The 22,720-nt window shown below is 48.7% G+C and overlaps 1 protein-coding gene across 1 annotated transcript in view; it reads right to left on the reverse strand.

Moving 5' to 3' along the window:
* LOC142290121 (zinc finger protein 706-like) overlaps positions 1-22,720 on the reverse strand; it is a 30,876-nt gene that overhangs the window by 3,489 nt on the left and 4,667 nt on the right. The window contains exon 3 of the mRNA XM_075334053.1: positions 1,480-1,581. Within this exon, the coding sequence (XP_075190168.1) occupies positions 1,486-1,581 (96 nt within the window). The 3' untranslated portion in view covers positions 1,480-1,485. The remainder of the gene's footprint in view (positions 1-1,479; positions 1,582-22,720) is intronic.

A 22,720-nucleotide genomic window follows, 5' to 3' on the forward strand; every position in this document is an offset into this window, starting at 1 on the left:
CCTGAGGGGCCGCATGCGGCCCGCATGTTTGAGACCTCTGACCTAGAGTGACCTGCAGGATTTTAATCCATGACGATGTAGTGTGTTATTAATGGCAATTTGTCCCAGCTCTCTTCAGATCATTGACCAGGTCCTTCCATGTAGTTCTGGGCTGATTCCTGACCTTTCTCAGGATCATCCTTACCACATGAGGCAAGATCTTGCATGAAGCCCCAACCAGAGTAAGACTAAAGCGGGCTTTACATGCTACGACATCACTCAAGTGATCTCGATGGGGTCACGGAATTTGTGACGCACATCCGGTCGCTTTAGCGATGCCGTTGCGTGTGACACCTATGAGCGATTTTGCATCGTCGCAAAAACGTGCAAAATCGCTCATCGGCGACATGGGGGTCCATTCTCAAATATCGTTACTGCAGCAGTAACGAAGTTGTTCCTCGTTCCTGCGGCAGCACACATCGCTCTGTGTGACACCGCAGGAACGAAGAAGCTCTCCTTACCTGCCTTCCGGCCACAATGCGGAAGGAAGGAGGTGGGCGGGATGTTGGTTCCGCTCATCTCCGCCCCTCCGCTTCTATTGGGCGGCGGTTCAGTGACGTCGCTGTGACGCAGAACGAACCGCCCCCTTAGAAAGGAGGCGGTTCGCCAGTCACAGCGACGTCGCAGGGAAGGTAAGTAGTGCGACGGGTCCGGGCGATGTTGTGCGACACGGGCAGAGATTTGCCCGTGTCGCACAACCGATGGGGGCGGGTATGCACGCTGGCGATATCGGTACCGATATCGCAGTGTGTAAAGCGGCCTTAACAGTCATCTTGTGTTTCTTCCATTTTCTAATAATTTCGCCAACAGTCGTTGCCTTCTCACCACGCTGTTTGCCTAATATCCTATAGCCCATCCCACACATGTGCAGGTCAACGATTTTGTCCCTGGTGTTATTAGACGGCTCTTTGGTCTTGGCCATGGTGGAGAGGTTGGAGTATGATTGTGTGTGTGGACAGGTGGCTGATATAGGAGGTAAATAGCTCAAATAGGAGCAATTAATACAGGCAATGAGTATAGGGTAGGAGGGAGTCTTAAAGAAGAAAATAAATAAACAGGACTGTGAGAGCCAGAATTTTTTCTGGTTTGTAGGGGGTGATGGGGGGGGGGGGGGGGGGGAAGAAACAGTTTGCCACAGTTGAGGTGTAAGAACAATAAAAGTTACAGATCTCTCCATTCTTTGTAGGTGGGAGAACTTGCAAAATTGGCAGTGTATCGAATACTTATTTTCCTCATTGTAGATAATCAGAAGAATTATACTACATGTCCAACTGGAGATATTTGCTCATATTACACCTACTTCTGGCATAGGATCTTAGAGATGGGAATACCCCTTTAAAGGTCACTTTAATAAAACCAAGAAATAAAGTGCACCTCAGAATCAAAGCAACTTGGTTAGTTATAGTAATGCACTGTACAATCAGTAAACATGTGACTAACCGTTTGTTATGCCTGCACATCTACCAGCTCCGGAGGCATGGGAGACTTGGGGTGTTTGCTTTCAAAATGCTGCTTAAACGTTTTGGGGTCTGGCATCTGTGTCTGAGAATTAAAAAAGAAAACACCATATCAGAAAATTAAGCACAAGAGAAATTGGAGAAATTGTTAAAACTTATTATATAGGGGAACAAGTTTGTGCCCAATGTTAGGCATATACGAGGGGCTGCTGTCTGTGGCTTTACCCAGAAAGAAACGAGATAAGATGATGAAACTTTACATTTATCCCACATACTCTGCACTGATGTCAGCACACTTCTTACATTGGTATTCCAAGTTCTGTAAGCCTAGCAAAAAGAACGATTTCGGTTCTGCCTTAAACCAGGCATCCGTAGCAGCCATGGCATGAGAAATGGTGTGAAATTTGGTACCATTGAGGTGTTTCTTCAGGTTTGGAAACAGATGATAGTTGAAGGGAGCTAGATCTGGTGAATAAGGGGGTAGTCGACAGTCCTGCCAGTTTTGCCGTGATTGTTTGTGCAGTGTGAGCGGTGGCGTTGTCTTGCAGGAACAAGATTCTTTTGGACAGCTTGCCGCGCCTTTTGGCCTTCACAGCTGCCTTCAATTGGTTCAAAAGTTCAATGTAATACCTTGCCTTGATGGTGGAACCCTTTTGAAGGTAGTCCACTAGCAGCACGCCCTCCTTATCCCAGAACACAGATGCCATCACCCAGGGCTGTGGAGTCGGTAAGCCAAACCTTCGGCTCAGACTTCTCAATTTCCCTTGCACCGACTCCGACATATATTGCTTATAGTTAAGTGAAAAATGTATTGTAATGCAATGTGAACATCAGACATTGAATCATTTTCATGATACAATAATCAAGATATTTAGATACAACATAAAATATATTTATTGGATACAACTTTAGAACACAAAAAACTGGAATTGTAAATATGCAATACACTATGTAATATACATTAGATTATATATATATTTACATATTGTAATACATATTTACAATTTATTAAAGTTTGTGTTCTAAAGTTGTAGTCCAATAAATATATTTTATGTACTACCGTAAATATCTTGATTATTGTATCATAAGTGATTAAATGTCTGATGTTCACATTGCATTACAATAAATTTTTCACTTAACCCCTTAAAGGGAACCTGTCAGCAGAAATGTCCCCTAAAACCTAACAGATTCCCCCTCTGCAGCTCGTGGGCTGCATTCTATAAAGGTCCCTGTTATGATTGTGCCCACTTTCTGACCGAAAAAAAGTGTTTATAAAGTTGTACCTTTTTGGCTTCTGATTCTGTAAATCCGTCACGGGGGCGGGCTGCCTGATGGCCGTTATTCTGCCCCCTGGTCCTGTATGCCGCCCCCATCGCTGATTTCAATACTTCTGGACGCCGCCCACTGCTCCAGCCATCCCCGCGCATGCCCAGTGCCCATCTCTCGGGGATGAGCAGAGCACTGTGCCTAGCGTCACCGCTGGTGACGTGCACGCAGGGTTAAGATTATGGGCGGTGCTGTGATGTTTATTCCTAAGCAACCGCCCATAATCGCGGGACCGCGCTTTCGGTGTAGTCACTGCTCCGCGCTCTTCCCATCTATTTCCTGCCTCGGGGCAAGATGGAAGGAGGCGAAGTGAGGTCAGCAGCAGCGCGCTTGCGCAGAAAGAAGCAGGCCGAGGGGGAAAGCGCGGTCCCGCGATTATGGGCGGTTGCTTAGGAATAAACATCACAGCACCGCCCATAATCTTAACCCTGCGTGCACGTCACCAGCGGTGACGCTGGGCACAGTGCTCATCCCCGAGAGATGGGCACTGGGCATGCGCGGGGATGGCTGGAGCAGTGGGCGGCGTCCAGAAGTATTGAAATCAGCGATGGGGGCGGCATACAGGACCAGGGGGCAGAATAACGGCCATCAGGCTGCCCGCCCCCCTGACGGATTTACAGAATCAGAAGCCAAAAAGGTACAACTTTATAAACACTTTTTTTCGGTCAGAAAGTGGGCACAATCATAACAGGGACCTTTATAGAATGCAGCCCACGAGCTGCAGAGGGGGAATCTGTTAGGTTTTAGGGGACATTTCTGCTGACAGGTTCCCTTTAACGACTGCAGGCCGTAAAATTACGTCCTTGCGGTCATAATGTTACTGCCCGCGGTTTGCCGGCAGCATCATGCTGCGATCAGCACACATCTCAGCTGATTTTCACAGCTGAGACGTGTGCCTGCTAGGCACGAGCAGAATAGTTATCTGCTCGTGCCGTTTAACCCCTTATATGGCACTGTCAATATGTGACAGCGCCATTATAAGCGCGATCGCGGTAAACATTTCCTTACCGCCCGAAACCGGAAGTCACGTGACGCGATCACGTGACTCCCGATAGTTGTCATGGTAGCACAGGGTCATGTGATGACTCCTGTACTACACCTGACTTGCTTTCACTTTCGCTGTGCCAGCGGCACAGCAAAAGAGAAAGAGCATATCTGCTGTTTACAGCCTTGTAGCTGTGATCAGCAGATACTGCAGAGCGATCGGAATGCTGATCGCAATAGCCCCCTAGGGGGACTAGTAAAAAAAAACAAAAAAAAACCTAAAAGTTCAAATCACCCCCCATTCGCCCCATTGAAAATTAAAGGGTTAAAAAAATAAAAAATATACACACATTTGGTATCGCCGCGTTCAGAAACGCCCGATCTATCAAAATATAAAATCAATTAATCTGATCAGTATACGGCGTAGCGGCAAAAAAATTCCAAACGCCAAAACGATCTTTTTTTGTCGCCACTACTTTTGCGCAAAATGCAATAAGAGGCGATCAAAACGTAGAATCTGCGCAAAAATGGTACCGTTAAAAAAAGTCAGCTCGAGACGCAAAAAAATAAGCCGTCATTGAGCCATAGATCCCAAAAAATGAGAACGCTATGGGTCACGGAATATGGCGTAAAGCATGCGCAACTTTTTTCGGACAAACTTCCGATTTTTTTTAACCCCTTATATAAAAGTAAACCTATACATGTTTGGTGTCTACGAACTCGCACTGACCTGAGGCATCACACCCACACATCAGTTTTACCATATAGTGAACAGAGTGAATAAAATATCTCAAAAACCATAGTGCTATCGCACTTTTTTTTGCAAATTTTCAGCATTTGGAATTTTTTTGCCGTTTTCTAGTACACTATATGGTAAAACTGATGGTTTCATTTAAAAGTACAGCTCATTCCGCAAAAAATGAGCCCTCACATGACCATATTGACTGAAAAAAAAGTTACGTCTCAGAAAAAGAATGGCGAAAAAAAAACGGAAAGAAAAAAAAAAAAAGAAAAAAAAAAATCGGCCGGTCGTGAAGGGGTTAAATATAAGCAATATACTAAATATTATTTAGTATATTTTTGTTGAAAACCGTTTTATGCCACTTACATAGTGTTAGTGTTATATATATATATATATATAAAACACTATGTAATGCACTAATATACCGTATTTTTCGGACTATAAGACGCACCTGACCATAAGACGCACCCTGGTTTTGGAGGAGGAAAATAGGAAAATAAAATTTTAACCAAAAAATATGGTCATGACACACTGTTATGGGGCGAGGATCTGCTGCTGACACTGTTATGGGGTAATGTCCCCAAATTCTCTACTAAGGTACCCCATTCTGTTAAGGATCCTCCTGCCTTGTATATGATCCTGCTCATATACCCCCATCCTGCTCATAATATACCCCCCATCCATCCTGCTCATAATATACCCCCCATCCATCCTGCTCATAATATACCCCCCATCCATCCTGCTCATAATATACCCCCCATCCATCCTGCTCATGTTATACCCCCCATCCATCCTGCTCATGTTATGCCCCCATCCATCCTGCTCATGTTATTCCCCCATCCATCCTGCTCATGTTATTCCCCCATCCATCCTGCTCATGTTATTCCCCCATCCATCCTGCTCATGTTATTCCCCCATCCATCCTGCTCATGTTATTCCCCCATCCATCCTGCTCATGTTATTCCCCCATCCATCCTGCTCATGTTATTCCCCCATCCATCCTGCTCATGTTATTCCCCCATCCATCCTGCTCATGTTATTCCCCCATCCATCCTGCTCATGTTATACCCCCATCCTGGTATATGGCCTGTGGCACAGAAAAAAAACCAAAACGTTTATACTCACCTTTCCACACTCCCTGAAGCACCGATCTCTGTCTCAGCTGCAGCGCCGCTGTGTGGAGCCGTCACCGCGTGTGGAGCCGTCACCGTCTGCAGCATCGCGCGATGTCTTCCTGTCTGTGCCGGTCAGCTGAGCTGGTGGACACTAGCGGCGCGCACAGCGATGACGTCATCGCTGTGCGCCCCGCTAGTGACCAGATCAGCTGACCGGCACAGACAGGAAGACATCGCGCGATGCTGCAGGGGGAAGGCTCCACACGTGGTGACGGGTGAGTGTACTGATTCACTGCACCCCGCGCTGATAATGATGCACGGGGGGCAGTGAATACAGCCGCACATGATCACTCCAGGCTGTAGTTGCCAGGGGTGATCACGGCCGGCTGTTAATTATGCGCGCACCCCCCCGCCCATCACCCCGCCCACCTGTCAGCGCCGTGTTCGCTGAGAGATGATGGGCGGGAGGATGGGCGTGCATATGTAATGAGCGGGCCCACGTGGTCACGGCAGGCGCTGCTGCAGCCTGCTCGTGCCCCCGATGACCCGCTCCACCGCAGCACCCACATTCCCGGCCGCAGCCCTATAGTCAGACCATAAGACGCACCCCCCACTTTCTCCCAACATTTGGGGGGAAAAAAGTGCGTCTTATGGTCCGAAAAATATGGTATATAAAACACTATGTAATACACTATGTAAGTGGCAAAGAAGGGAATTTTGTTTACTTACCGTAAATTCCTTTTCTTCTAGCTCCAATTGGGAGACCCAGACAATTGGGTGTATAGGCTATGCCTCCGGAGGCCGCACAAAGTATTACACTAAAAGTGTAAAGCCCCTCCCCTTCTGCCTATACACCCCCCGTGCTCCCACGGGCTCCTCAGTTTTGGTGCAAAAGCAAGAAGGAGGAAAAAAAATTATAAACTGGTTTAAAGTAAATTCAATCCGAAGGAATATCGGAGAACTGAAACCATTCAACATGAACAACATGTGTACACAAAAAAACAGGGGCGGGTGCTGGGTCTCCCAATTGGAGCTAGAAGAAAAGGAATTTACGGTAAGTAAACAAAATTCCCTTCTTTGTCGCTCCATTGGGAGACCCAGACAATTGGGACGTCCAAAAGCAGTCCCTGGGTGGGTAAAATAATACCTCGTAATAGAGCCGTAAAACGGCCCCTTCCTACAGGTGGGCAACCGCCGCCTGAAGGACTCGTCTACCTAGGCTGGCATCCGCCGAAGCATAGGTATGCACCTGATAGTGTTTCGTGAAAGTGTGCAGGCTCGACCAGGTAGCCGCCTGACACACCTGCTGAGCCGTAGCCTGGTGCCTCAAAGCCCAGGACGCGCCCACGGCTCTGGTAGAATGGGCCTTCAGCCCTGCGGGAACCGGAAGCCCAGCAGAATGGTAAGCTTCGAGAATTGGCTCCTTGATCCACCGAGCCAGGGTTGATTTGGAAGCCTGTGACCCTTTACGCTGGCCAGCGACAAGGACAAAGAGTGCATCCGAGCGGCGCAGGGGCGCCGTACGAGAAATGTAGAATCTGAGTGCTCTCACCAGATCTAACAAGTGCAAATCCTTTTCACATTGGTGAACTGGATGAGGGCAAAAAGAGGGTAAGGAGATATCCTGATTGAGATGAAAGGGGGATACCACCTTGGGGAGAAATTCCGGAACCGGACGCAGAACCACCTTGTCCTGGTGAAACACCAGGAAAGGGGCTTTGCACGACAACGCTGCTAGTTCAGACACTCTCCGAAGAGAGGTGACTGCTACTAGGAAGACCACTTTCTGCGAAAGGCGTGAGAGAGAAATATCCCTCATTGGCTCGAATGGTGGTTTCTGAAGAGCCATCAGCACCCTGTTCAGATCCCAGGGTTCTAACGGCCGCTTGTAAGGAGGAACGATGTGACAAACCCCCTGCAGGAACGTGCGTACCTGTGGAAGTCTGGCTAGGCGCTCCTGGAAAAACACAGAGCGCTGAGACTTGTCCCTTAAGGGAGCCGAGCGACAAACCCTTTTCCAGTCCAGATTGAAGGAAGGACAGAAAAGTGGGCAAGGCAAAAGGCCAGGGAGAAAAACCCTGAGCAGAGCACCATGACAGGAAAATTTTCCACGTCCTGTGGTAGATCTTGGCGGACGTTGGTTTCCTAGCCTGTCTCATAGTGGCAATGACGTCTTGAGATAACCCTGAAGACGCTAGGATCCAGGACTCAATGGCCACACAGTCAGGTTGAGGGCCGCAGAATTCAGATGGAAAAACGGCCCTTGAGACAGCAAGTCTGGTCGGTCTGGTAGTGCCCACGGTTGGCCGACCGTGAGATGCCACAGATCCGGGTACCACGACCTCCTCGGCCAGTCTGGAGCGACGAGGATGACGCGGCGGCAGTCGGCCCTGATCTTGCGTAACACTCTGGGCAACAGTGCCAGCGGAGGAAACACATAAAGGGAGCTGAAACTGCGACCAATCCTGAACTAAGGCGTCTGCCGCCATAGCTCTGGGATCTTGAGACCGTGCCATGAACGTCGGTGCCTTGTTGTTGTGCCGGGACGCCATGAGGTCGACGTCCGGCACCCCCCAGCGGCAACAGATCTCCTGAAACACGTCCGGGTGAAGGGACCATTCCCCTGCGTCCATGCCCTGGCGACTGAGATAATCTGCTTCCCAGTTTTCCACGCCCGGGATGTGAACTGCAGAGATGGTGGAGGCCGTGGCTTCCACCCACATCAAGATCCGCCGGACTTCCTGGAAGGCTTGCCGACTGCGTGTGCCGCCTTGGTGGTTGATGTATGCCACCGCTGTGGAATTGTCCGACTGAATTCGGATCTGCTTGCCTTCCAGCCACTGCTGGAACGCTTTCAGGGCAAGGTACACTGCCCGTATTTCCAGAACATTGATCTGAAGTGAGGACTCTTGCCGGGTCCACGTACCCTGAGCCCTGTGGTGGAGAAAAACCGCTCCCCACCCTGACAGACTCGCGTCCGTCGTGACCACCTCCCAGGATGGGGGTAGGAAGGATTTCCCCTTCGATAATGAAGTGGGAAGAAGCCACCACCGAAGGGAAGCTTTGGTCGCCTGAGAGAGAGAGACGTTCCTGTCGAGGGACGTCGGCTTCCTGTCCCATTTGCGAAGGATGTCCCATTGAAGAGGACGCAGGTGAAACTGCGCGAAAGGGACTGCCTCCATTGCTGCCACCATCTTCCCCAGGAAGTGCATGAGGCGCCTCAAGGGGTGTGCCTGACCTTGAAGGAGAGATTGTACCCCCTTCTGTAGCGACCGCTGCTTGATCAGCGGAAGCTTCACTATCGCTGAGAGGGTATGAAACTCCATGCCAAGATATGTCAGCGATTGGGCCGGTGTCAGATTTGACTTTGGAAAATTGATGATCCACCCGAAACTCTGGAGAGTCTCCAGAGTAGCGTCGAGGCTGTGTTGGCATGCCTCCTGAGAGGGTGCCTTGATCAGGAGATCGTCCAAGTAAGGGATCACCGAGTGACCCTGAGAGTGGAGGACCGCTACTACAGTAGCCATAACCTTGGTGAAAACCCGTGGGGCTGTTGCCAGGCCGAACGGCAGTGCTACGAACTGCAGGTGTTCGTCTCCTATGGCGAAGCGCAAGAAGCGCTGGTGCTCTGGAGCAATCGGTACGTGGAGATAAGCATCTTTGATATCGATCGATGCAAGGAAATCTCCCTGGGACATTGAGGCGATGACGGAGCGGAGGGATTCCATCCGGAACCGCCTGGTCTTTACGTGTTTGTTGAGCAGTTTCAGGTCCAGGACAGGACGGAAAGACCCGTCCTTCTTTGGGACCACAAACAGGTTGGAGTAAAAACCGTGACCCTGTTGCTGAAGAGGAACAGGGATCACCACTCCTTCCGCCTTCAGAGTGCCCAGCGCCTGCAGAAGAGCCTCGGCTCGCTCGGGAGGCGGGGATGACCTGAAGAATCGAGTCGGGGGACGAGAGGTGAACTCTATCTTGTAACCGTGAGACAGAATGTCTCTCACCCAGCGGTCTTTTACCCGTGGCAGCCAGGTGTCGCAAAAGCGGGAGAGCCTGCCACCGACCGAGGATGCAGATTGCGGAGGCCGAAAGTCATGAGGAAGCCGCTTTGGTAGCGGTACCTCCTGTGGTCTTTTTAGGACGTGACTTAGACCGCCATGAATCAGAGTTCCTTTGATCTTTCTGAGGCCTTTTGGACGAGGGGAATTGGGACCTGCCCGCGCCCCAAAAGGACCGAAACCTCGACTGCCCCCTCCACTGTTGGGGTATGTTCGGTGTGGGCTGGGGTAAGGATGTATCCTTTCCCTTGGATTGTTTGATGATTTCATCCAAACGTTGCCAAACAATCGGTCGCCAGAAATTGGCAAACTAGTTAAGCGCTTTTTGGAAGCAGAATCTGCCTTCCATTCCCGTAGCCACAAGGCCCTGCGGAGTACCACCGAATTGGCGGATGCAACCGCCGTACGGCTCGCAGAGTCCAGGACAGCATTAATAGCGTAAGACGCCATTGCCGACGTCTGAGCGGTTATGGACGCCACCTGCGGCGCGGAAGTGCGTGTGGCTGCGTCAATTTGCGCTTGACCTGCTGATATAGCTTGTAGCGCCCATACGGCTGCGAATGCTGGGGCAAAAGAAGCGCCGATAGCTTCATAGATGGATTTCAACCAGAGCTCCATCTGCCTGTCAGTGGCATCTTTGAGTGAAGCCCCATCTTCAACTGCAAGTATGGATCTAGCCGCCAGTCTGGAGATTGGAGGATCCACCTTGGGACACTGAGTCCAACCTTTGACCACGTCAGGGGGAAAGGGATAACGTGTATCCTTAAGGCGCTTAGAAAAACGCTTATCTGGACAATCATGGTGATTCTGGACTGCCTCTCTGAAATCAGAGTAGTCCAGAAACATACTCTGTGTACGCTTGGGAAACCTGAAACGGAATTTCTCCTGCTGAGAAGCTGACTCCTCCACCGGAGGAGCTGAGGGAGAAATATCCAACATTCGATTGATGGACGCAATAAGATCGTTCACTATGGCGTCCCCGTCCGGAGTATCAAGATTGAGAGCGGCCTCAGGATTAGAATCCTGATCAGCTGTCTCCGCGTCATCAACCAGAGATTCCCCCCGCTGAGACCCTGAACAATATGATGATGTCGAGGGAATTTCCAAGCGAGCTCGCTTAATCGGTCTGGGGCTGGGGTCCGTGTCAGAGCCCCCAGCCTGGGATCTATGAGATACCCCGGGGAGACATTGTTGGTCCAACTGAGGGGGGCCAGGGAACAATAACTCAACAGAGTCCCTGTGCTGAGATACCGGTCTGGACTGCAAGGCTTCTAGTATCTTAGCCATAGTTTCAGAGAGTTTATCCGTAAAGACTGCAAACTCCGTCCCTGTCACCTGGAGAGTGTCAGCAGGTGGCTCCCCCTGGGCCCCTCTTAGCAGAGGCTCCGGCTGAGCAAGTGCAGTAGGGGCCGAGCAGTGCACACAATGAGGGTCAGTGGAACCTGCCGGTAGCGGCGTCGTACATGCGGCGCAGGCAGCATAGTAAGCCTGTGTTTTGGCACCCCTGCCTTTTGTGGGCGCCATGCTATTGTCTTCCCTGAGTAACACAATAGGGTATATAGCCAGAAAACAACTGTGCACTATACAGTGTAAAGTATATACCATAAACATATAATTACACTTCTGCACAATGGGGCTAGCACCACAGGTGCTGCTTACCACCCGCTTAAAGCGGTTGTGAGGCCACCAGAATCCCTGCCTGGGTCTCCCAGACTTTGTCCCCCTCTGCAGCGTCCGAGGAGCTGACAGGAATGGCTGCCGGCGTCCTGAGGAGAGGAGGGAGCCGTGGGCGTGACCCAGAAAGTGCGGGAACTGGTGCCCCACAGTGCACAGTGAGGGGGGTGGAGTATGCAAAGCATTCTCCAGCCCTCATTGCTGCTCGTCTGTACAGCGTCCCGCCCTTCCCCTGCTTGTCAGGGCTGTGGGCGGGAGGAAGAAAGACTAGGCCGCAAAAGCCGGGGACTCGAGTAATAAGCGTGGCCGCCGTAAAAGCGCGGCCGCGCGGAAGTCCCCGGCGGACTACAAGTCCCAGCCGCGCCTCAGTGTTAAACATGGCGGCGGCGGTCAGCGCGGTAGTCCCCCTACATAAACACACTCAGCGACGCTGAGTGTGTAATGGCACATTTAACCCGGTCAGCGCCGCGGTCCCCGGTGCACTAGCACACCCAGCAATGCTGGAGTGTTGCTGTGCTCGGTCCCCACGGGGACACAGAGTACCTCCAAGTAGCAGGGCCATGTCCCTGAACGATACCCGGCTCCTATCCAGCAGGCTCCCAGGAATTGTGGATGAAGCACGGTCTCAGTGCCTGGAGACCGACAGGATCCCACTTCACCCAGAGCCCCAAGGGGGATGGGGAAGGAAAACAGCATGTGGGCTCCAGGCTCCGTACCCGCAATGGATACCTCAACCTTAACAACACCGCCGACAAGAGTGGGGTGAGAAGGGAGCATGCTGGGGGCCCTATATGGGCCCACTTTTCTTCCATCCGACATAGTCAGCAGCTGCTGCTGACCAATCTATGGAGCTGTGCGTGCATGTCTGCCTCCTTCGCACAAAGCATAAAAACTGAGGAGCCCGTGGGAGCACGGGGGGTGTATAGGCAGAAGGGGAGGGGCTTTACACTTTTAGTGTAATACTTTGTGCGGCCTCCGGAGGCATAGCCTATACACCCAATTGTCTGGGTCTCCCAATGGAGCGACAAAGAAAAACTGTTTTCAACAAAAACATAGTAAATAACATTTGTGCAGTCTATGGATTTGTTGTAAGAAATAGAATTGCCTCCATCAGAACCTCCTTCATAGATGGCCTCAAATCTGACCTAATTATTATAAGGCTAGAGAACAACCTCTCTACAGTAACTTAGGTTGGAGGTAAAGCCGTAACCACATGGGCAACATCTCTAACAATTTCCGGGTATAAAGGAATTGCCTCATGCACAGTCAGTTTTGATGAATGGTTGAATTTTTCTATTTCTTTGAGAGCAAGTGAAAAATGTTTCTGAAATCTGGTCAATCTGCTGCTATAGGAGACGGAGTGAAATCTTTTTCCTTGCGGCAACACTTTGCCTGCTCCATGTCATCCAAACACTTGTCAAAGTTAAACTCCTCATCTGATGAGGTGAAGATATGGCAGCAGTAGCACTGTCAGGCCCCAAGTCCTCTTGTGCCTGGCAGTCCTGTGCCACTCATCCTAACTGCTACCTCACTCAGCTTCTTTTCCTTTAGTAAGCTGTTGATCATCAAGCAGTATACGATGATTTGGGTCCACATAAACAGCTGCCAGAAGAATTTTATTTTCCAATAGCTGTGTCTCTCTCCGTTTCATTGAAGCAGAAATGCCATCTGCGATTAAACCTCCTCTTTCAGACAGGCAAAATAGCAAGTTTCTTCCACTCCCTTATGAAAATGTCAGGAGTTAAATCCTCAGCTTGTAATTTTTTAGTCACGGTAAATGGGTGATTAAGCAATTCCTTCAATTCAGCCACCTGTGTCCATTGACCTTCATTTAAGGTTACTTGAGGGCAATTGCTCAGTCATTAAATAAGTGCTCTTAAATATCAATTGTCCTTTATGAACACACTTCAAATACTGATCTATAACAACAATCTGGGCACTATAAGGCTGTGTGTCCACGGTAGAATGTACCTGCGGATTTTTCTGCATGAAAATCCGCGACTTTCGCGGCAAATCCGCACCTTTTTTTTGCCGCGGATTTTTTTTTTTCTCAATTCTATAGCCAAAATCCGCAACAATAATTGACATGCTGCAGATTTTTCACGGTCAAAATCCACGGCAAATCCGCCGCGGAAAAATCCGCAGCATGGACACAGCATTTCCAAAATGCCATTGAAATGGCTTGGAAGTGCCGCTGCTGCACATTTTCGGAAAATCCGCGGCAAAATCCGCAGCGTGGGCACATAGCCTAATGCTCAGATAAGAAGTGGAGCTGAATGCATAGTAATTTTTAAAAAGTACAAAACTTTATTAATTACAGAATCACAAGTATAAAACAGGAAAAAAGCCCTCAAAGTGGAGCGCATCATCCCCAGTTTATAACCCTCGGAAAAACATACAAGGATACATCCGCAGATATATGTCATTATATATAGCCACGGCTGGCTGATAACAGAGACAGCAGGAATCTATTAAGGCCACGTCACACTAAGCAACATCGCTAGCAACATCGCTGCTAACGAACAACTTTTGTGACGTTGCTAGCGATGTTGCTGTGTGTGACATCCAGCAACAACCTGGCCCCTGCTGTGAGGTCGTTGGTTGTTGCTGAATGTCCTGGGCCATTTTTTAGTTGTTGCTGTCCCGCTGTGAAGCACAGATCGCTGTGTGTGACAGCGAAACAGCAACAACTAAATGTGCAGGCAGCAGGAGCCGGCTTCTGCGGAGGCTGGTAACCAATGTAAACATCGGGTAACCAAGAAGCCCTGTCCTTGGTTACCCGATATTTACCTTTGTTACCAGCCTCAGCCGCTCTCACTGTCAGTGCCGGCTCCTGCTCTGTGCACATGTAGCTGCAGGACACATCGGGTTAATTAACCCGATGTGTGCTGTAGCTAGGAGAGCAAGGAGCCAGCGCTAAGCAGTGTGCGCTGCTCCCTGCTCTGTGCACATGTAGCTGCAGCACACATCGGGTAATTAACCCGATGTGTGCTGTAACTAAGAGAGCAAGGAGCCAGCGCTCAGTGTGCGCTGCTCCCTGCTCTCTGCACGTGTGGCTGGTCACTGGTTGCTGGTGAGCTCACCAGCAACTCGTGTAGCGACGCTCCAGTGATCCCTGCCAGGTCAGGTTGCTGGTGGGATCGCTGGAGCGTCGCAGTGTGACAGCTCACCAGCAACCTCCTAGCAACTTACCAGCGATCCCTATCGTTGTTGGGATCGCTGGTAAGTTGCTTAGTGTGACTGGACCTTTAGTCTCCTCAGGCATATATAAGCCAATTTAGAATATCACTGCTGTATCAGCCAGCAGATGGCAATATAGTCGAAAATAACTCATTGGGTGCTGCCATTCCTGAGAAAGTTCAAGATTATAACACCTGCCCATCAGCAACAGATGATGTGTACATTATTAAATAGCCTATAATCAGTGTGCAAATCAGACACTGGTTTTCACCTGCATAAATCTCCGTGCTGGTGAGAAGGTGGTAAAAACAAAACTTCACAAGGCTAATTAACATTCAGCAAGCACCTATGGTTTATCATGAAACACCGTGAGTCATATCGGTTAGTAACCAGCATATCATACAAACATTCATGTATACACTGTAATGGAGTGCGCCGCATCCGCCAAACCGGCAAAAAGCCGGATGTGTGAAATCAGGGTCCCTCTTGCAGACTCTTATTGCCAGCTGCAGCGTGTGCACAACACAGCGCATGTGATGAATATGAAAGTGTTTTGAAGCAGCTTCAACAAGATCATCTAATCCTAAAGTATCATTTTGCTGTCCTTCTATTGTAATATCTGTTTGTTCCTCAGTTACATGAACAGCGCTGTGGCTCCATCTCACACATACTTAATCCTAAAGTTTCTTCTAGCTGTTCATTACTCTCATTCATGAGTTTAATTGTACTTATGTTTGAAGCATTGTCCGTTACAATAGCAAGAACCTGTTCTTTTTTGAGTTTGAAGTCTTGCAGAACTTTTTCCACTAAGGCCTGGAGAATCTGGCTGCTGTGATGAGCTATAGTATCTTACTTCCAGTGTCTTGGTAACAATTTCTTTCTTGTCACAAACATATCGAACATTGATGGCAAAATAATTCAGTGAAATGCAGTGACTCTGCGCATCGAGCAAAGGCAATGGGTTTCAAGATAGGACAGACATAGCATTTTGTGAGGATCCTCACAAAGAATGAGCAGTCAGTTTGTGTGGCCTTTTTCTAATCTGCTTTTGCTATTGAAAGCATTATTTATGAGCTCAAAAACCTTTCAGGTGATGCGGTTTTTTAAAAAGCTGATCTGCTTTTGCAGCTGAAAAACGTATCCTCAAAAAACGCAGCAAAAACGCTGTATGTGAATGCAGCCTTAGATCAGGAACAGCCATTTATAGGACATTTCATAAGTTTCCCAAATTCCTATGAAAAAATATATTCAGCACATTCTGCATTGCACTATTGCACCCAATTTATTATATATTGTCAGAGTCGGTGCATTTTATACCGACTCCACCAAAATGAGCTCCGACTCCACAGCCCTGCCATCACCTTAGTGGCTGATTTTTGCACCCTGAACTTCTTCGGATGAGAACCACTGTGCCTCCACTCTTGACTGCTTGTTTTCAGGGTCATACAAATAAATCCCGGTCTCATTCATAGTGACCGGTCGATCCACTAATTCTTATCAGTCCGGAAACGCTGACAAATGCACCGAGACTTTTTCACTTGCATGCTTCTCTGATCTGTTGTCAACCATTTGGGGACCCACTTTGTAGATAACTTCTACAATCCCTATGATGTCTGCTATTGCTTTAGCTGAAACTCGTGGATTCTCCAGTATGAGGTTGTGCACAGCATTCAGGATCTCAGGAACAACCACCCTCGGTCGTCCAGGACGTTCCTCATCATTGGTGAAGTGGGCCATTTTAAATGTGGCAACCCAGTTCTTAACTGTGGAATATAAAGAGCATTGATCCCCCAATGTCTGTGACATATCACCATGAAAATCCTTCAATGACTTTCCTTGCAGAAACAAGAATTTTAGCACTCCTGTGCTGTCAATGTCACATTAGACGCCGCCATTTTGTTTTCCCGCGTGCGTAGAACACTGTTACCATAAGCAACAAACAACATTTTGAAAACATATTAAACCACATGAAAGCCTCGTATCTAACATTCGTTACCATAGAGGGAAAAAGATCACAAAGACAAAAGAATTGTCAGCAGCCCCTTGTACACTGATTAAGTATGCGACCTACAGGGGCCAGTCATGATCTGTCTGCCACAAGGACGCATTAAAAAAATGTATACTGGGGGGCGTGTCCTGGCTATGGAGGAGTGAGGACGTGTTTGTCTCAGCTCCTGCCACCGGACTACACTACTGACAATTAAACCAGCCCAAGAGCCTGGAAGAAAAGGATATGCAGCGCAGGAGAAGGGAGAGCTCCCAGGGGCCCAGCAGAGGAGCGTCACGGACAGAGGAGAAGGGAATTAGAGGCTTCCTTACCGGGCCGAAGCAGAGGACAGCACTGCAGACATCTCCCAAGATGGAGAGGCAGGGGAAGCCCCAGCAGCAGCAGAGACAGAGGGAGGAAAGCACCCGGGCAGTGGAGGAGAGGCAGCTGATAACCCCAGACAGCCAGCGTGTCCAGGTACAGGGGAGCCCTGGAGCAGGGAGCATGGGTACAACCCCCACCATTGCTGATTGCAGACCTGCAGTGGGGAGGCCTCAGGAGGGGGGAGAGGTGCCCTTACCCCTGTCACAGAAGGAGGACAATAATAAATCTCAAGCAGAGGCTGTTAATGCTGCAAATGGGGAACAGGGCCCTGCTAGTGGAAATCTCCTATCTTCAGTGAGACACAGCCTGAGTCAAAGTGTGTATGATATGGAAATGCAAGCAGAGTTAGAGCCTGCCACAAGTACAATAAGATCACATGAACCAGGAGTGCTAACAGAACTTAATGAAATCCGGGCACACATCTCTTCTATGCCCACCAGAGAAGATATGGAGACATATATAGCAAGGCTGGAACAGGCATACCGCACAGAGCTGTCGGCCCTGAGGGGGGAGGTGGAAAGAGTGGACACTCAGAACCAAATACAGGCAGCTAAAATACAGAATATAGAAGACACCACTCAGGCACAAGGGGCCATTTTGGATCAACACTCCTGCCAAATACAATATATGGTGGAAGCAATGGACGATGCTGAAAACAGGGGCCGGAGAAACAATTTAAGGGTCCGGGGTTTACCAGAGTCTGTTGAACCTAAGGATCTCCAGAGAGCCCTCCAAGTGATGTTTAATGAGATCCTGGGTGAACCATCAAGCCAACCCCTGGAGCTAGACAGAGTGCATAGAGCGCTTGGCCCTAGACCTACACAGAATGACAGACCACGAGATGTGATTTGCAGGGTCCACCGTTATGTCCTTAAAGAGGCCATCCTGTTTAAGCTGCGCAGTGGAGTTTCACCAGCATACGAGGGGAGCAAAGTCCAGATTCTGCAGGACTTATCCCGTTTCACTTTACAAAGAAGGAGAGCACTGAAACCTCTCCTGGACATGCTCCGTTCGTATGAGTTGCAATACAGCTGGGGATTTCCCTTCCGCCTGCAGGTCCGACATGCGGGAAGAATGCATGTTCTTAGGAACCCGACTGATATGCCATCGTTTGCTGCAGCCCTGGACATTCCATTGGTGCCTATAGAGGAATGGCCGGTGTTTCCAATGGGGGTTTGGGGTGCTGCCCCAGATGGTGATCGGATGCGTGGCCCTCGAAGAGGAAGACCAGTCTGATGTTTAAGGAGTTATTGGTTCATAAACAAAAATTCATTGGGTTGTTTCTCAATAGAATGTACCTCCCAGTTTTGCTATAATTTTTTTGCCAGGGGGATTAAGGGGGGGGTTCCCTCCCGCCTTCCTGGAAGAGGGGGCGGGGGGGCACCCCCTGACGGTGTATAGCACAATATTCTCTCTAGACCTTGTGTCCTCACATTATATAGGGCTCTGGCTGACAAACTAAGTTGAATAATTGCTTATTGTTAGTCCGGGGCAGGGGGCTCCTTTGTAGAAAGTTCCCTCCCTGATTGGGATAACACGCCATAAAGGAGTGGCGTAGTCTCACCATCCCTAGGTTAGACAGTTTGGTATTCTCTTATACCTATACAGTTACTTTTAGTCTTTTTAGACCCAACGTTAGGGTCTTGCTGTAACCTTGCAGGCGGGAGGCACTCTGACCTCCTTGCCTTTGGTTTCTACTGCTTTGTTGGTAGTTTCTTTTGTATTCTCGACCTTCTTACCTCTTTTATTTCCTCTTCTTTTTCCCTGCTCTTCCTATCCTACTTGCCTGCACATCTCTCTCTCTCTCTCCCTAATCCCCGAACCTATCCCTAGAGTCCCCACCGTTCCTCCGCATTGAAATGACGCAGATTAATTGGGGTTCACTAAATGTGAGGGGACTTAATGTCCCGCAAAAACGCTCCCAGATATTTTTTGACATGCACAAAAAAAGAGTCCATATACTATTGATCCAAGAAACACATTTTAAAACGGGCCACCTCCCCATCTTTAGAGACAGATATTACACTAACTGGGTCCACAGTTCCAACCCAGAGTCAAAATCCAAGGGAGTGTCCATAGGCATCCATAAGTCCCTAGTGCACACAGTTCTAGATACACGGGTGGACACGGAGGGAAGATTTATATTCCTGAAAATTAATGTTAACTCATCCATCTTTACCATTGTCAATTGGTATCTACCGAATAGAGATCCGGCGACGACCTGCTCCTCTCTCCTGTCATCACTGGATGAATTCGCAGAAGGGACCGTGATCGTGGGCGGTGATTTAAACTTCACTTTGGACCCTAAGGTAGACACAACGTCGGGACATAACTTTCTCTCAATAAGGAAACTAACGAAGGTTAAACGTTGTATACAGGAACTCAGATTAGTGGATGTATGGAGAACACTACACCCAGTAGACCGTGACTACACATATTTTTCCCCGGCTCACTCTTCATACAGCCGCATAGACCTATTCCTTGTAAGTCAGAAGGCCCTGACATGGCAGATACAGGCCTCTATAGGCAGTATCTCTTGGTCAGATCATGCCCCCATATTTTTGAGCCTCACTATGCCGGATGGGCCTGGGAGGCCGTGGTCTTGGCGGTTGAATGATAGTCTGCTGAGGGACCAGGGATGCTTGAAAGACCTGCAGAACACAATAGATGAATTCTTGGAGATACACTCAGGAGACACTACTACCCTACCTGTTCAATGGGAGACACTAAAGTGTGTGTTGAGAGGGATTCTGATCAAACATGGGGCTAGGATTAAGAGGGAGAGAGCCCAAACCATTCTGTCTCTACTTCAGAATATTTCAGACCTAGAGAAGATCCATAAGCAGACATTATCCCCGGTGACACTGACAGAGCTAGTTAAAAACAGAGAGGAACTTAAATCCATTCTGGACCGACAATACGAGCGCCACAGGAATAGACTAAAAAGATTTATGTATGAATATGCGGACAAATGTGGCAGACCACTAGCTAGGTTATTACATCCGAGGGGGGACCCCAGTCACATCCCTACGATCAAAAAATCGGACGGCCTTTTGACTCAGAACCCAATCCACATAGCGGAGCAGTTTCAAAAATATTATAGTGACCTTTACAACATACGGGGCAAATTTGGGGATATGCCACAAGAAGCTTTGGAGACTAAAATAAATGATTACATACTTAAAACAGCCCTGCCGACTATACCCAATACTGAGGTTGAAAACCTAGAAGCAGACTTTACAGAGACAGAAGTGGCATCTATTATCAGGGATTCTCCTTCAGGCAAAAGCCCAGGTCCGGACGGGTTTACCCCCAAGTTCTATAAAATTTTTCAGACTCAGTTATCCCCGTTCATGACCAAAGTATTTAACTCCATATCTGAAAACTCCCAGTGGGTAGCACAGTCTCTTGAAGCACACATATGTGTTATCCCCAAACCGGGAAAGGACCACTTGCTGGTTACAAATTACAGACCCATCTCACTGATTAATTTAGATTTGAAATTTTTCTCTAAAGCACTTGCCAACAGACTTGCCCTGTCCCTGCCTGGGATAATACATACGGACCAGGTGGGATTTGTAAAAGGCCGGGAGGCACGGGACAACACCAACAAATTGTTCCTCCTGATGGCTCGGTCGAGGGCTCAGTCTCTCCCCATGTGTTTACTTTCAGTGGACGCGGAGAAGGCCTTCGACCGGGTCAGTTGGAGCTTTATGATGGCAGCCTTGAGACAGGTGGGTTTGGGTCAGAAATTTTTGGGTAGAATTGCGTCCCTGTATACGAGACCCTCAGCAAAAGTCAGGACAAATGGGTTTCTATCATCATCCTTTCTGGTCCACAATGGAACGAGACAGGGATGTCCACTGTCGCCCCTCTTATACGTCATAGTCATGGAGCACCTTGCGGTCGCCCTGAGAAACAACACAAGCATCCACGGGATAGAGGCGGGGGGGAGAGCCGTAAGCTGGCTCTATTCGCGGATGACCTTCTCATGTTCATTTCCCAACCACACATATCCTTCCCGTCCTTGCTTAAGGAGTTCGAACAGTTTGGCAACTTAAGCAACTTCAAAGTAAATTTTTCCAAATCAGAGGCCATGAACGTGACTTTATCGGCAGAAGACCTTGCGAGAGTATCACAAAACTTCCCTTTTAAGTGGAAACCGTCAGTTTTAAAATATCTGGGAGTTATGGTACCTAGGGATCCAGCAAAAATTGTACATCACAATTTTTTCCCCTTATTAGAAAGGACAATCAGGGACTTAAAGAAATATGACAAAAAGAGATTGACGTGGTTTGGGCGTATAAACGCGATAAAAATGGATGTGTTACCGAGGTTCCTGTTCCTGTTTCAGACAATACCCATACAGCTACCGCTAAGTTACTTCTCCAAGATCCGGACAGCCTTGTCTGGGTTTGTCTGGGGGAACAGGAGACCCCGAACAGGAATTAAAACTCTGACCAGACACAAAAGTGACGGGGGGGGCGGGGCTCCCAAATTTTCAGTTATATTACAAGGCAGCTATCCTAACGAGATTACTGGACTGGCATTTTCATGGTAATTCGAAACAATGGGTGGTGATTGAACAGGATGTACTGGGAACTCCCTTACATTTACTTCCATGGTTAGAGAAAGAAAGTAGGATCCAGATAGCGAAAGGAATGGAGTTCACGCGGACAGCGATGGGGATGTGGGATGGAGAGATAAAAAAGGGATCTCTCTCTCAGGAGCAGGGCCCACTTACCCCCGTATTCGGTAATAAGAAGTTCCCCCCAGGACTCCACTCCCATAGATTCGGGGGATTTACTCGGGCGGATGATACCCGTTTTTGTCACGTGCTCCAGGGACACACCCTACCAACTTATACTTCCATGCAGGCCACAGGGAGAGAGATTTCCTGGATGGAATATATGCAGTTGAAATCTTTCCTCTCGTGCCAGGACAGGGAGAGAAGGATGAGGACACCCCCTACTCCTTTTGAGAAAATATTTTTACAGGGGTCATCACCTGGACATGGCATCTCACTCATCTATAAAATGCTGAACCAGAGAAATAGGGTGGATAAACCTCACTTTGTCTGTAGGTGGGGAGAGGAACTGGGAGAGGATATTGCAGAGGACGATTGGAGCAGAGCGTACCTGTGGACCCACAAGCTTTCCTTGGCGTGCGCCGCTCAAGAGAAAAGTTATAAAATTCTCACAAGGTGGTACCATTACCCGACTAAATTACATGCTATATTTCCCTCTGTGTCTGATGTGTGCTGGAGGTGTGGCACAGACACAGGTACAATGCTACACATATGGTGGAGCTGTACTAAGCTGCAACCCTTTTGGGACTCAGTGTTCTACCTGTACAAAAAGATGAGCGGAGGTGAAATAGAAAAATCCCCCCAGGTTGCCCTTCTTTCTATGCTCCCAGGAGCTATTAAAACACAAAAAAGGGACATGTTGCGATTTTGCCTGGCGGCTGCCCGTATGATTATCCCACGATTTTGGAAACAGACTAGATGCCCTACGGTGCTGGATTGGTTGGAGGAGATGACAAACCTCCAGAGAATGGAGGAGCAGACAGCAGAACTAAATGGGAACACAGAAAAATTTACTACAGTTTGGAGACCATGGATTATGTTCATGGAGTCCCCAGAGTTTGTGGAGAGTTTGGCGAGCTTTTTGAGCTGAGAAACGGTGGGGAGTCTCATTCCTTCCCCCCCCTTTTTTCTTTGCTTTTCTTGCTTCCCCCCCCCTCCCCCCTTTTCTCTAATTTCCTCTTCTTTA

This window comes from Anomaloglossus baeobatrachus, chromosome 2 (genome assembly GCF_048569485.1).
Source record: "Anomaloglossus baeobatrachus isolate aAnoBae1 chromosome 2, aAnoBae1.hap1, whole genome shotgun sequence".
Lineage (NCBI taxonomy): Eukaryota > Metazoa > Chordata > Amphibia > Anura > Aromobatidae > Anomaloglossus > Anomaloglossus baeobatrachus.